The sequence below is a fragment of the Danio rerio genome, chromosome 7 (assembly GCF_052040795.2).
Source record: "Danio rerio strain M-AB ecotype USA chromosome 7, GRCz13ab, whole genome shotgun sequence".
Lineage (NCBI taxonomy): Eukaryota > Metazoa > Chordata > Actinopteri > Cypriniformes > Danionidae > Danio > Danio rerio.
The window spans coordinates 39698478-39712124 of NC_141027.1; the positions used below are offsets into that span (position 1 = coordinate 39698478).

Here is a 13647-nt window from a genome sequence, read left to right on the forward strand (position 1 = left end):
GTGTGTGTGTGTTTTTGTGTGTGTGTGGTATGGCGAGTACACGACTGTCTCCTTCGTTCGGTTATCCGTGGCACTATCCACTCGCCATAGTGTGGCAGCTAAAATCCACGTCTACACTATCGAGCGTGTATGAACTGTGATTACTTTTTAAATTGCTGATTAGCTATTGGCCATTTCCCTCTCTGACCGAAGGCAGTCGACCAATCGCGACAGACTGTCATCGGTCCAATCAGCGCAGATTAGCTCCGCGCTAAGGAGGGGTTTGGGAACAAATGAATCACTGGACGATTCATACAGGAGTCGCTGGAATAATTAGCTAAAAATAAATGCAGATTATAAGACCATGAAAGTGTTTTTTGACCTTGCATGCATATTAGACTGTTGTTGGAGACCCTTACAACCAAGATATGACCCTATTTCATGTATAATATGGGCTCTTTAATTATTTATTAATGCAGGAATATGAGGATTTTTATTTATTTACTCATTTATTATTTATTATTTTATTTATGCAGGCATTTATGGATTTATTTACTCATTTATTTTTATATTTGCGTATTTATTTGTTGTTTTTGCAGGTTTTGTCCTCCATACCATCGTGCTTTGAGAGCATAATGTCTGCTGATGTCTCATTTAGTTCCTGTTTTCCAATTATGTAAAGCAAATGGCAAATATCTTAAAGTTTTATTGGCTAAAGGAGATGTCATGTGGCATTGCTAAGATTTTACTTTATTGGTTTAATATTATTAATGTTTTTTTTTTCTGACGTGAACTGAAACGTGTGACGATTTTCAAGTTCAAAAGTAAAACTATCCTAAATAGGAAAAACGGGGAAAATATTTATTTATTTAGGTTTATGGGCCCTCTATTAATATGCCTAACAATTATTAAAGAATTTTCTGTATTTAATAACAAAGACTGTACAAACATACAGCTCGTGCTGCTCTAATTGACTGAACGCTTAAATCAATTGTTTACATTTAAATGACCCTCGTCATTCTGTCACCGCGGCAACCTGAGTTGGTTTACAAAGTCATCAACCCTGATCAGCGCTACTAAACTCTGAACTAATCTCCTGTCGACTGACTTACATCAATTTGAGAAGTTGTTCATGATGACTCTGCGACGATCAAGAAGGACCAGGACTCTCCCTGGACACCTCAGGGACTTCTTGCTGGAGCGCACCATGTCGGACACCTCCGTGGAGCAGCGACACCTGCGGAACGCGGCTGTCCTTCCTGCCCTCCGTCCTGCAGCTTCCGTCTCCCCAGTGGGTGAGTGTCCACAGGAGGAGCCCCTCTCCATCCACGGTAGGAGTGTGCAGGAATTTCAGACCGTCTACCACAGTGTGATGGACTCCCCCGTGAGGAAGCGTGCAGGTCGGTACACTCTTCAGCACGGACTGGAGGTAAAGCAGCGGCTGTGGGAGAAGCTGGACCGGCCTGCACTGCTGGAGACCGAGCTGCCTGACGGGCGTGTGGTCATCACAGAGGTCAGATCCAGGTCCAGTGTCCCACCTCACATCGTGGTGGACATCAGCAAGGAGCCGCTGCCCAAGGAGCCCCCGAGGAAGAAGCCCAGGCACTGAGCCATCCTAGTGCCAGATGGAGGATCATGGGCACGTATGTACATACTGTATATATTGTATATAGTTACAGAATAAGTTTGCAATACATCAAATTTCACTTTTCATTCAACCTTTTATCACATTGCTGGATGTTTTGGTGATTGTCGGTGCTGTGGCTATGTAGGTTGACATGCGTTTAGGCGGTTTCTTGCGTGTTGCTGGTCTTCTCTGAGTGGTTTTGGCACAATAGTGGTTGTTGTTAGGGTTGTCAGTGTTAGTTGTTGGGTTAGGGTAGGTTAGGGTCCCTCACACGGTTTGCAGCTTGACGTGCTGTGAGGGCTTGTGTGCATCAGTGAAGCTGAGAGCTACGCCACTGGTACTTCACAGCTACCGGTAGGGTCACCCATAGTGGACAGGTCTCAGCTGAGATGCCCGACCAAGACAAACCACCTGATTCTGAACACCAGAAGAAAATAAGCCTGATGCTTATTTAAAAAAAAAAAAAAAAAAAAAATTATATATATATATATATATATATATATATATATATATATATATATATATATATATATATATATATGTAAAATAAAATTACAATTTATACACGCACACACACACACACACACACACACACACACACACACACACATATATATATATATATATATATATATATATATATATATATATATATATATATATATATATATATATATATATATATATAAATTATTCATATTATATAATATAAATTATATATATATACAATAAATAAAAAATAAAATGACAATATTACATTATATATATATATATATATATATATATATATATATATATATATATATATATATATATATACACACACTGAAAAGTGTAGCCCCCCCATAACCCCCAACCAAAAAAAAAAATTAAATTAAAAGTTTTTGGAAAAAACACTTTTCAGTGCTTTGAAATGGGTGGATCTTCTTTTTTATCAAAACACATAAATAAAATCAATTGATTATTTCAGCAAACATGTAATACTTAAGGCCCTGGGGTAAAATAAAGATAAGGTACCACTTAAAAATATTATTGGTTATGCTGAAATGAATGAATACAAGTTATTGTGAAATTCTGTGTTTAATGTTATAAAATTGACTCAGAAATTACCACCGAAAGAAGATTTCAAGTCATTATTGAGATAAATGTGATAAGAAGTAATCAATTAAACATTTACTGAAAATAGTCTACAATATCAAGAAACTGATACAGATTTAAATGGCACAAAAGTGTGAAAATGATGGCAAAATTATTTTGTGCATGTGAATTATCCCTTTTTTTCAAATAATAATGTTTATTGTACTTTATTGCATTTTAATATGAAAAAATATATAATTTTTTAAAAATGAAATAATCCTCAAAATAAGAATCTAAATCTTTCAGTAGGTGGTAGTAGTGTCTAATGAGTGAGATGATTTGGTCAAACAACTGAATCATTCAACAAAGAAGTAAAGCGCTCTCTGGACTATTTAAAACACGGATTCATTCACAAAGTATAAAGTATATCTTTTGTGGTTATTAAGGTCAAATTTAATGCAATTCTCAGTAAGTTTTGAATAAATAAAAAAGTAAATTTGACCTAATTTACGACATGAATTTCTATAATCTCTGAGTAACCATGAGCATAAGATTAAACTGAGTTCAGAGTTTAATTAAAGAATTATTATTGACCTAGAGATTACTAATACTATATTACTACTACTACTATTAGTGAGGTGCGAGGCCAGACATTTTAAAATAAGTGGACCTTAGTGAAATAGGGTTGGGCCTTAGTGCCTACTCTTAAACTCATTGTATAATAACTAGTTTCTTATATTTATGATCTCTGATAGTAACTGATTTAACGAGTGACAATTTTTACTATCCAATCCTCATTTCTAAATAAATTTATTGCAAAAACGTGCAAAGAATCTGAAATCATTTACTTTGAGGCCAATAGAAAAGTGACATTGCTATTCAGCTATAAATATATAAATATAAGCATTTTTAAAATGATTCTGGCACTAAATTTGTTTTCTCTTTATCAAGCTAGAAAAAACAACACAATGGCAAGATGAAAACATAAACTACAATAGGTGTTTATTTGCTTTATAACAGGCTGTGATAAACTGATTGGCAATTCAATTATTGGCAACTATTGCAGTAACAGTGATCCACACAGTGGCCATTAGCTAGCATTAGTAATTTATTATTACTACTAATAAATACATAAGTAAAACATTTCTTGACTTCATGAATTTTTGCTGCATTAATCACCCCTATAGAAAACACTTTGCACAATAAAAATGCTGAATCATTCTCTCCCAGTAGCTGGTGCGTACAGTACAGATCAGCAATGATGAGCAGTGAAGACTCTTACTTCACTTTATTTAATCAAATGTGTAAAGTTCATTGAATTACACCCATTTCTAATATATATATATATATATATATATATATATATATATATATATATATATATATATATATATATATATATATATATATATATATTTATTTATTTATTTATTTATTCATTTATATATATGTTTGGAAAGCAACAGTTGGACAGTTCATTTGTTGTGCACAGGAGGGGGACTTTAAATTTGACCTAGTTTGTTTATAGTGAATGACATTTGGTGTTTTATAATTATTGCAATACATATTATAAATGCAGTTTTCAGGGTCAAGCAGTCAGATTTACTGTTGTGTTAAAAACAACTAGAACTGGAAATGGATTAGAATAGATTTAATACACACCAGACTCCTCTCTAATGAAATAAAAACTTTCTCAATGAATTTCTCCAGATGTAGATGCCCAAAGTCATCTTCCTGCTGCATGTTTATTCTTGAGGCATTCATCAGTACAGTAACATGAATGCTCTTGTGCGCAGGAAGAAGTTCCTCAGACAGGAAGTGAAGAGCAGTACTTTGGGAAGCCCTGCTGCTGCGCTTCTAGAGCACTTGCAGTCCAGATACTGGATCTCTGCTCACCTGCAGTCGACTCAACACTGATGCAGCACCAGGTGGGTCCTCCTTCACTGTCACTCTGTGCTGTTGACAAACGAAAGCTTTTGGTTACCTTGGATTGAGCCTGTTTCACACACTACATGGCATTAATTGAAATATGAAGTCAAAATTATTAGCCCTCCATAAATTTCTTTTCTTTTTCAAATGATGTTTATTAGAAGAAGGAATTTTTCACAGTATTTCCTTGTTTTTTTTTTCTAGGTAAAAAACAAAAAACAAAAACCTTTGGATCAATATTATTAGTTTTCTAAAGCAATATTGTTTTCGATTGTCTAATTACCCTAACTTGCCCAGTTAACCTAATTAACCTAGTAAAGCCTTTAATTGGCACTTTAATCAGAAATTTTGGTCCATATTGACATGATAGCATCACGAAAGCAGTTGCTGCAGATTTGTCGGCTGCACATCCATGATGCGAATCTCCCGTTCCACCACATCTCAAACGTGCTCTATTGGATTGAGATCTGGTGACTCTGGAGGCCATTTGAGTACAGTGAACTCATTGTCATGTTCTGACATATTTCCAGTCTTAGATGATTCGCACTTCATGACATGGCATGTTATCCTGCTGAAAGTTGGCATCAGAAGATGGGTACACTGTGGTCATAAAAGGATGGTCATGGTCAGCAACAATATTCAGGTAGGCTGAGGTGTCAACAAGCTGTTTGTCCCTTCAGGCTAAGAATAATGAATAATGCTGCCCTGAAGATAAGCAAGTTTCTCTAACATGACGAATGTGTTCCTTCAAGTAATGATCCTGCTGTTTCTGTCATCCAGCATGTTTTAGTATGAAGTGAGATCCAGAAGTAGATTCAGTTGTTTTGTCATTGCAGATTGTGGAGGAAGCTCCTACGTGAAGCTTAAGCTTGATCCAGAATGGCTGGCCATCCTGAAACGACCTTCAAAAGCCATCCCACACTTTCTGGAACCCTCCGCTGGACAACAGACTACACAGCAGAGACAAAATACATTACAATGATCACAGCGGTTCATTTTCTGATAGCTTGCTGATACCATATTCATTTCCATTTCTAAGTATTTCAGCATCCTGTTCCTCTGCTTCTTTCAGGTGGGACTTCAGTCCATCTACATCCTGCTGGGCAAAGCGGACAGACTTACAGGGAGGAGTTTATTCAGCCTTCTTTGATGACTAGAATATTTAGAAGAACTGGATTTGTCGGAATTAAAATTTAAGACAATATAAATGACTTTATCCTCACTTTTGTTCAATTTCTAGTGTACTTGTTAAATAAAACTTTTAATTTCACAATGTTCTTTGACAAAAAACTCACTTTAAGTTATTCAACATTGTAATATGATGTTACAAAAGCTTTTTATCTCAGATAAATTCTGCTATTTGAATGTGTTTAACATCAAATAAAAAAGTACTCAAATGGTAAAAAAATTGATAATAGTAATAATAGTAATAACAATAACAATAATAATAATAATAATAATAGTAATAATAAAATAATAATAACAATAATAATAATAGTAATAGTAATAATAACAATAATAATATTAATAATAATAATAATAGGACTGTTTTTGCTGTGCTTTGGAGTAAATGCAGGTTTGGTGAGCAGAAGAGACTTAAATGAAGAAGAAACTTAATAAGAGTTAGCTTAATAGATAGTGTTTTTTTTTCCCTATAAAAAATTATTGTGTTAAAATCAAAGATATTTTAATTATTTTAGATGTTGTAAATTTCTTTGTTAGTCACTATTTTATCATTTATTTTGTAAAGTACTGTTAACATTTTAAAAAATTATATACAATTGAAGTCAGAAGTATTAGCCCCCCTGTTAATTTTTTTCAACACATTTCTAAACATAATAGTTTTAATAATTAATTACTAATAACTTATTTATTTTATCTTTGCCATGATGACAATAAAGAATATATTTCTGGATATTTTTCAAGACACTTCTGTACAGCTTAAAATGACATTTAAAGGCTTAACTAGGTTAATTAGGCTAACTAGGCAGGTTAGGGTAATTATGCAAGTCATTGTATAAAGATGGTTTGTTAAAAGGGGCTGGTTAAATTGCTTAAAGGGGCTAATAATTTTGACCTTAAAATGGTTTATAAACATTTAAAAACTGCTTTTATTCTAGCCAAAATAAAACAAATAAGACTTTCACCAAAAGAAAAAATATTATCAGACATACTGTGGAAATTTCCTTGCTCTGTTAAACATCATTTGGCAAATATTTAAAAGAGAAAAAAAATCAAAGGTGGGCTATATATATATTATTTTGTTCATTTATTTATTTATGACTTTTGCTTGAAATAACAAGATAGTATCAAGTTTTTAGACATGGTCCTGTCTTTAGAGGTGTCAAGATGTTAATTTACCGACCTTGATTTTCAGTCAGCATTATTGTTTATGACAGTTGCCATTTTCTTAAAAATACTCTAAAAAAAAGACATTATTTTTTATTTAAAATTTAGAAAAAAATGTTATCAGACCTTTATAGAATAACATGCTTATTAACATTTTACTTAAATCCAGACAAACAGACTCATTGGTCTCTTATTTTTTCCGCCACTACTGTATTTAGTTGGGATTGTTATAAATAAAGTATATTCATTGTTATCAGCAAATAAATAAATGTATATAAAATATATATAAATAAATAAATAAATATAAATAAATATGCATATATATGTATATATATATATATATATATATATATATATATATATATATATATATATATATATATATATATATATAAAATGAATAAATAAATGTATATAAAATATATAAATAAATAAATGTATATAAAATAAATTAATAAATAAATAAATAAATATGCAAATAAATTAATAAATAAATAAATGTATATAAAATGTATATAAATTTACACAAATGTTGCGGGGGAAAGTAAAAGTTTATTTCCCTCTTCAAATGTTTATTTATTTCTTGAACATAGTTCCGGATTTACTTTTCCTCAAGTCAACATGCTAATGAGCAGGGCTGCTGCTGGCCAGAAGGGTGCCCTATGCAAAATTTTACTGTGGTGCCCCCACAGAGGAACAAAATCACACAAACAAAACACATTCCTAATTTCAAACATGTACAAAAGGTAAGGAATAAAGCCCTCTCTGTACCTGTAGAGATTGACGGTCCTCAGTGCTGCATTCTGTCTGTACCTGTGCAGCTGCTGGTGTCTCTGGAGCAGTGCTGGATCAGGCCGCCTCATCTTCTTTTGTAACAAATTTTGGCATTGACCTCCATGTACAATACAGAAGAAATTAGTCATTTAAAGAAAAACTCATGACATACTATTAAAACAATAGGCAGGTCAAGCACTTCATAATGTTTACAAACTACAATCAAAATGTGGATTTAATCTGCACTGTAATCTATGGTGACAAAAGCTGACCCTTTCTTTCAGTATAAATCAAAGACAAGTGTGTTTTTAAGAATTAATTAGTGTATTTTTGAACAAAAACTTTAACATTCGGAAAAAATTTATTATTATTATTGATTATTATTGCAATAAAAATGGTTTCTGGCATGTGGCTTACAGTAATTTGACTCATTTATATTATTGATCTTTTAGAAATGACAGAATATTCGTCAGTTTTGTTATTTTATACTGTATTGCACAAAAAGACTAAAGAGACTTTATTGTCATTGCAGCGATACAAGCAACAACAGCAGCAATAAGAAATGTAGAAACAGACAAAACAATAAGTAATGATAACTGCAGTTTGCAAAGAATGATATATAATATATAATTATATAACACAATAACTATGATAAATAAAAGATACAGTGGAATAATTGTGTATGTAGCTGGTGTGCAAACAGAATTGTAAAGTAATGCACGAGTTAATAACAATAATTGAGTTTGTGTAATTATCAGCAACATGGGGAAGAGGGGCAAACGTGAAAAGTCATGGAGCATGTCCCGTCTAAAGCACAATGCAGTTGTGGCAAAGTTTAAACGTTAGCTAGCCTCACTAATTCACTTGTTATTACCTGAAAGTGATGCACACGATTCATCTTGTACTTTCTTCCTCTTCTCGGCTCCAGACCACTGTTGTCTTTTCCTGGGCATAGAGCTGCAACTTACATCAATTATATTCATATGCTGCTATCAGCCGCAGATAAGTGGACAGGGGCGCGCCGCGCGCACATAGCTATGCGCGTGCACGGAAAAAAAAACGTCACGTTTGATTATGAGTCCGTCAAATAATTTTAAAATCTTATAAAATGTATTTAACAACCTATTATCAATTATTATTTACCTGCCCGCACTACTTAATTATTTATTAATGCAGGAATATGAGGATTTTTATTTATTTACTCATTTATTATTTATTATTTTATTTATGCAGGCATTTATGGATTTATTTACTCATTTATTTTTATATTTGCGTATTTATTTGTTGTTTTTGCAGGTTTTGTCCTCCATACCATCGTGCTTTGAGAGCATAATGTCTGCTGATGTCTCATTTAGTTCCTGTTTTCCAATTATGTAAAGCAAATGGCAAATATCTTAAAGTTTTATTGGCTAAAGGAGATGTCATGTGGCATTGCTAAGATTTTACTTTATTGGTTTAATATTATTAATGTTTTTTTTTCTGACGTGAACTGAAACGTGTGACGATTTTCAAGTTCAAAAGTAAAACTATCCTAAATAGGAAAAACGGGGAAAATATTTATTTATTTAGGTTTATGGGCCCTCTATTAATATGCCTAACAATTATTAAAGCATTTTCTGTATTTAATAACAAAGACTGTACAAACATACAGCTTGTGCTGCTCTAATTGACTGAACGCTTAAATCAATTGTTTACATTTAAATGACCCTCGTCATTCTGTCACCGCGGCAACCTGAGTTGGTTTACAAAGTCATCAACCCTGATCAGCGCTACTAAACTCTGAACTAATCTCCTGTCGACTGACTTACATCAATTTGAGAAGTTGTTCATGATGACTCTGCGACGATCAAGAAGGACCAGGACTCTCCCTGGACACCTCAGGGACTTCTTGCTGGAGCGCACCATGTCGGACACCTCCGTGGAGCAGCGACACCTGCGGAACGCGGCTGTCCTTCCTGCCCTCCGTCCTGCAGCTTCCGTCTCCCCAGTGGGTGAGTGTCCACAGGAGGAGCCCCTCTCCATCCACGGTAGGAGTGTGCAGGAATTTCAGACCGTCTACCACAGTGTGATGGACTCCCCCGTGAGGAAGCGTGCAGGTCGGTACACTCTTCAGCACGGACTGGAGGTAAAGCAGCGGCTGTGGGAGAAGCTGGACCGGCCTGCACTGCTGGAGACCGAGCTGCCTGACGGGCGTGTGGTCATCACAGAGGTCAGATCCAGGTCCAGTGTCCCACCTCACATCGTGGTGAACATCAGCAAGGAGCCGCTGCCCAAGGAGCCCCCGAGGAAGAAGCCCAGGCACTGAGCCATCCTAGTGCCAGATGGAGGATCATGGGCACGTATGTACATACTGTATATATTGTATATAGTTACAGAATAAGTTTGCAATACATCAAATTTCACTTTTCATTCAACCTTTTATCACATTGCTGGATGTTTTGGTGATTGTCGGTGCTGTGGCTATGTAGGTTGACATGCGTTTAGGCGGTTTCTTGCGTGTTGCTGGTCTTCTCTGAGTGGTTTTGGCACAATAGTGGTTGTTGTTAGGGTTGTCAGTGTTAGTTGTTGGGTTAGGGTAGGTTAGGGTCCCTCACACGGTTTGCAGCTTGACGTGCTGTGAGGGCTTGTGTGCATCAGTGAAGCTGAGAGCTACGCCACTGGTACTTCACAGCTACCGGTAGGGTCACCCATAGTGGACAGGTCTCAGCTGAGATGCCCGACCAAGACAAACCACCTGATTCTGAACACCAGAAGAAAATAAGCCTGATGCTTATTAAAAAAAAAAAAAAAAAAAAAAAAAAAAAAAAAATATATATATATATATATATATATATATATATATATATATATATATGTAAAATAAAATTACAATTTATACACGCACACACACACACACACACACACACATATATATATATATATATATATATATATATATATATATATATATATATATATATATATATATATATATATTCATATTATATAATATAAATTATATATATATACAATAAATAAAAAATAAAATGACAATATTACATTTTATATATATATATATATATATATATATATATATATATATATATATATATATATATATATATATATATATATATATACACACACTGAAAAGTGTAGCCCCCCCATAACCCCCAACCAAAAAAAAAAATTAAATTAAAAGTTTTTGGAAAAAACACTTTTCAGTGCTTTGAAATGGGTGGATCTTCTTTTTTATCAAAACACATAAATAAAATCAATTGATTATTTCAGCAAACATGTAATACTTAAGGCCCTGGGGTAAAATAAAGATAAGGGACCACTTAAAAATATTATTGGTTATCCTGAAATGAATGAATACAAGTTATTGTGAAATTCTGTGTTTAATGTTACAAAATTGACTCAGAAATTACCACCGAAAGAAGATTTCAAGTCATTATTGAGATAAATGTGATAAGAAGTAATCAATTAAACATTTACTGAAAATAGTCTACAATATCAAGAAACTGATACAAATTTAAATGGCACAAAAGTGTGAAAATGATGGCAAAATTATTTTGTGCATGTGAATTATCCCTTTTTTTCAAATAATAATGTTTATTGTACTTTATTGCATTTTAATATGAAAAAATATATAATTTTTTAAAAATGAAATAATCCTCAAAATAAGAATCTAAATCTTTCAGTAGGTGGTAGTAGTGTCTAATGAGTGAGATGATTTGGTCAAACAACTGAATCATTCAACAAAGAAGTAAAGCGCTCTCTGGACTATTTAAAACACGGATTCATTCACAAAGTATAAAGTATATCTTTTGTGGTTATTAAGGTCAAATTTAATGCAATTCTCAGTAAGTTTTGAATAAATAAAAAAGTAAATTTGACCTAATTTACGACATGAATTTCTATAATCTCTGAGTAACCATGAGCATAAGATTAAACTGAGTTCAGAGTTTAATTAAAGAATTATTATTGACCTAGAGATTACTAATACTATATTACTACTACTACTATTAGTGAGGTGCGAGGCCAGACATTTTAAAATAAGTGGACCTTAGTGAAATAGGGTTGGGCCTTAGTGCCTACTCTTAAACTCATTGTATAATAACTAGTTTCTTATATTTATGATCTCTGATAGTAACTGATTTAACGAGTGACAATTTTTACTATCCAATCCTCATTTCTAAATAAATTTATTGCAAAAACGTGCAAAGAATCTGAAATCATTTACTTTGAGGCCAATAGAAAAGTGACATTGCTATTCAGCTATAAATATATAAATATAAGCATTTTAAAAATGATTCTGGCACTAAATTTGTTTTCTCTTTATCAAGCTAGAAAAAACAACACAATGGCAAGATGAAAACATAAACTACAATAGGTGTTTATTTGCTTTATAACAGGCTGTGATAAACTGATTGGCAATTCAATTATTGGCAACTATTGCAGTAACAGTGATCCACACAGTGGCCATTAGCTAGCATTAGTAATTTATTATTACTACTAATAAATACATAAGTAAAACATTTCTTGACTTCATGAATTTTTGCTGCATTAATCACCCCTATAGAAAACACTTTGCACAATAAAAATGCTGAATCATTCTCTCCCAGTAGCTGGTGCGTACAGTACAGATCAGCAATGATGAGCAGTGAAGACTCTTACTTCACTTTATTTAATCAAATGTGTAAAGTTCATTGAATTACACCCATTTCTAATATATATATATATATATATATATATATATATATATATATATATATATATATATATATATATATATATATATATATATATATATTTATTTATTTATTTATTTATTTATTCATTTATATATATGTTTGGAAAGCAACAGTTGGACAGTTCATTTGTTGTGCACAGGAGGGGGACTTTAAATTTGACCTAGTTTGTTTATAGTGAATGACATTTGGTGTTTTATAATTATTGCAATACATATTATAAATGCAGTTTTCAGGGTCAAGCAGTCAGATTTACTGTTGTGTTAAAAACAACTAGAACTGGAAATGGATTAGAATAGATTTAATACACACCAGACTCCTCTCTAATGAAATAAAAACTTTCACAATGAATTTCTCCAGATGTAGATGCCCAAAGTCATCTTCCTGCTGCATGTTTATTCTTGAGGCATTCATCAGTACAGTAACATGAATGCTCTTGTGCGCAGGAAGAAGTTCCTCAGACAGGAAGTGAAGAGCAGTACTTTGGGAAGCCCTGCTGCTGCGCTTCTAGAGCACTTGCAGTCCAGATACTGGATCTCTGCTCACCTGCAGTCGACTCAACACTGATGCAGCACCAGGTGGGTCCTCCTTCACTGTCACTCTGTGCTGTTGACAAACGAAAGCTTTTGGTTACCTTGGATTGAGCCTGTTTCACACACTACATGGCATTAATTGAAATATGAAGTCAAAATTATTAGCCCTCCATAAATTTCTTTTCTTTTTCAAATGATGTTTATTAGAAGAAGGAATTTTTCACAGTATTTCTCTTTTTTTTCTGGGTTAAAAAACACTGAAGATCAATATTATTAGTTTTCTTAAGCAATATTGTTTTTTTTTTCAATAAAAATAAAGCCTTTAATTGGCACTTAGCTGAATACTAGTATCATGTATTAAATTATTATGTGCTGTCAGTCATCATGGCAAAGTTATGCGCTTATAAATTGTTACATAAACTCACCGTACATCTTATTAGTACCAGGTTGGATGCGTTTTTGCCTTCAAAACTGTCTTAATTCTTCATGGTATAGATTTGACAAGATAGAGGATTTATCCCTTAGAGAATTTGGTCTATACACACGACAGCATCACGAAAGCAGTTGCTGTAGACTTGTCAGCTGCACATCCATGATGCGAATCCCCCGTTCCACCACATCTCAAATGTGCTCTATTGGATTGAGA

At 33.3% G+C, this 13647-nt stretch overlaps 3 protein-coding genes and 1 long non-coding RNA gene across 7 annotated transcripts in view; 3 read left to right on the plus strand and 1 right to left on the minus strand.

Annotated features, from left to right (window-relative positions):
• On the plus strand, positions 1-5885 carry LOC147836069 (uncharacterized). Its single transcript, XM_087261618.1, has 4 exons — positions 1-1622; positions 4480-4611; positions 5143-5255; positions 5449-5885. The coding sequence occupies exon 1, from the start codon at positions 1112-1114 to the stop codon at positions 1586-1588; it is 477 nt and encodes a 158-aa protein (XP_087117744.1). The 5' UTR covers positions 1-1111; the 3' UTR covers positions 1589-1622; positions 4480-4611; positions 5143-5255; positions 5449-5885.
• esyt2b (extended synaptotagmin-like protein 2b) overlaps positions 1-13647 on the plus strand; it is an 846120-nt gene that overhangs the window by 879 nt on the left and 831594 nt on the right. The gene's annotated exons all lie outside the window — the stretch shown is intronic.
• Positions 4320-9601, minus strand: LOC141375424 (uncharacterized). Its single transcript, XR_015496032.1, has 3 exons — positions 8610-9601; positions 7733-7853; positions 4320-4639 (listed from the first exon to the last, which is right to left on the minus strand). It is a non-coding gene; the product is annotated as an uncharacterized LOC141375424 (long non-coding RNA).
• LOC147836070 (uncharacterized) overlaps positions 9223-13647 on the plus strand; it is an 8185-nt gene continuing 3760 nt past the window's right edge. For all 3 annotated transcript variants that reach the window (XM_087261616.1, XM_087261617.1, XM_087261615.1), the window contains exons 1-2: positions 9223-10074; positions 12915-13046. In XM_087261616.1, coding sequence (XP_087117742.1) covers positions 9564-10040 — 477 coding nt within the window. In that variant the 5' untranslated portion in view covers positions 9223-9563 and the 3' untranslated portion in view covers positions 10041-10074; positions 12915-13046. The remainder of the gene's footprint in view (positions 10075-12914; positions 13047-13647) is intronic.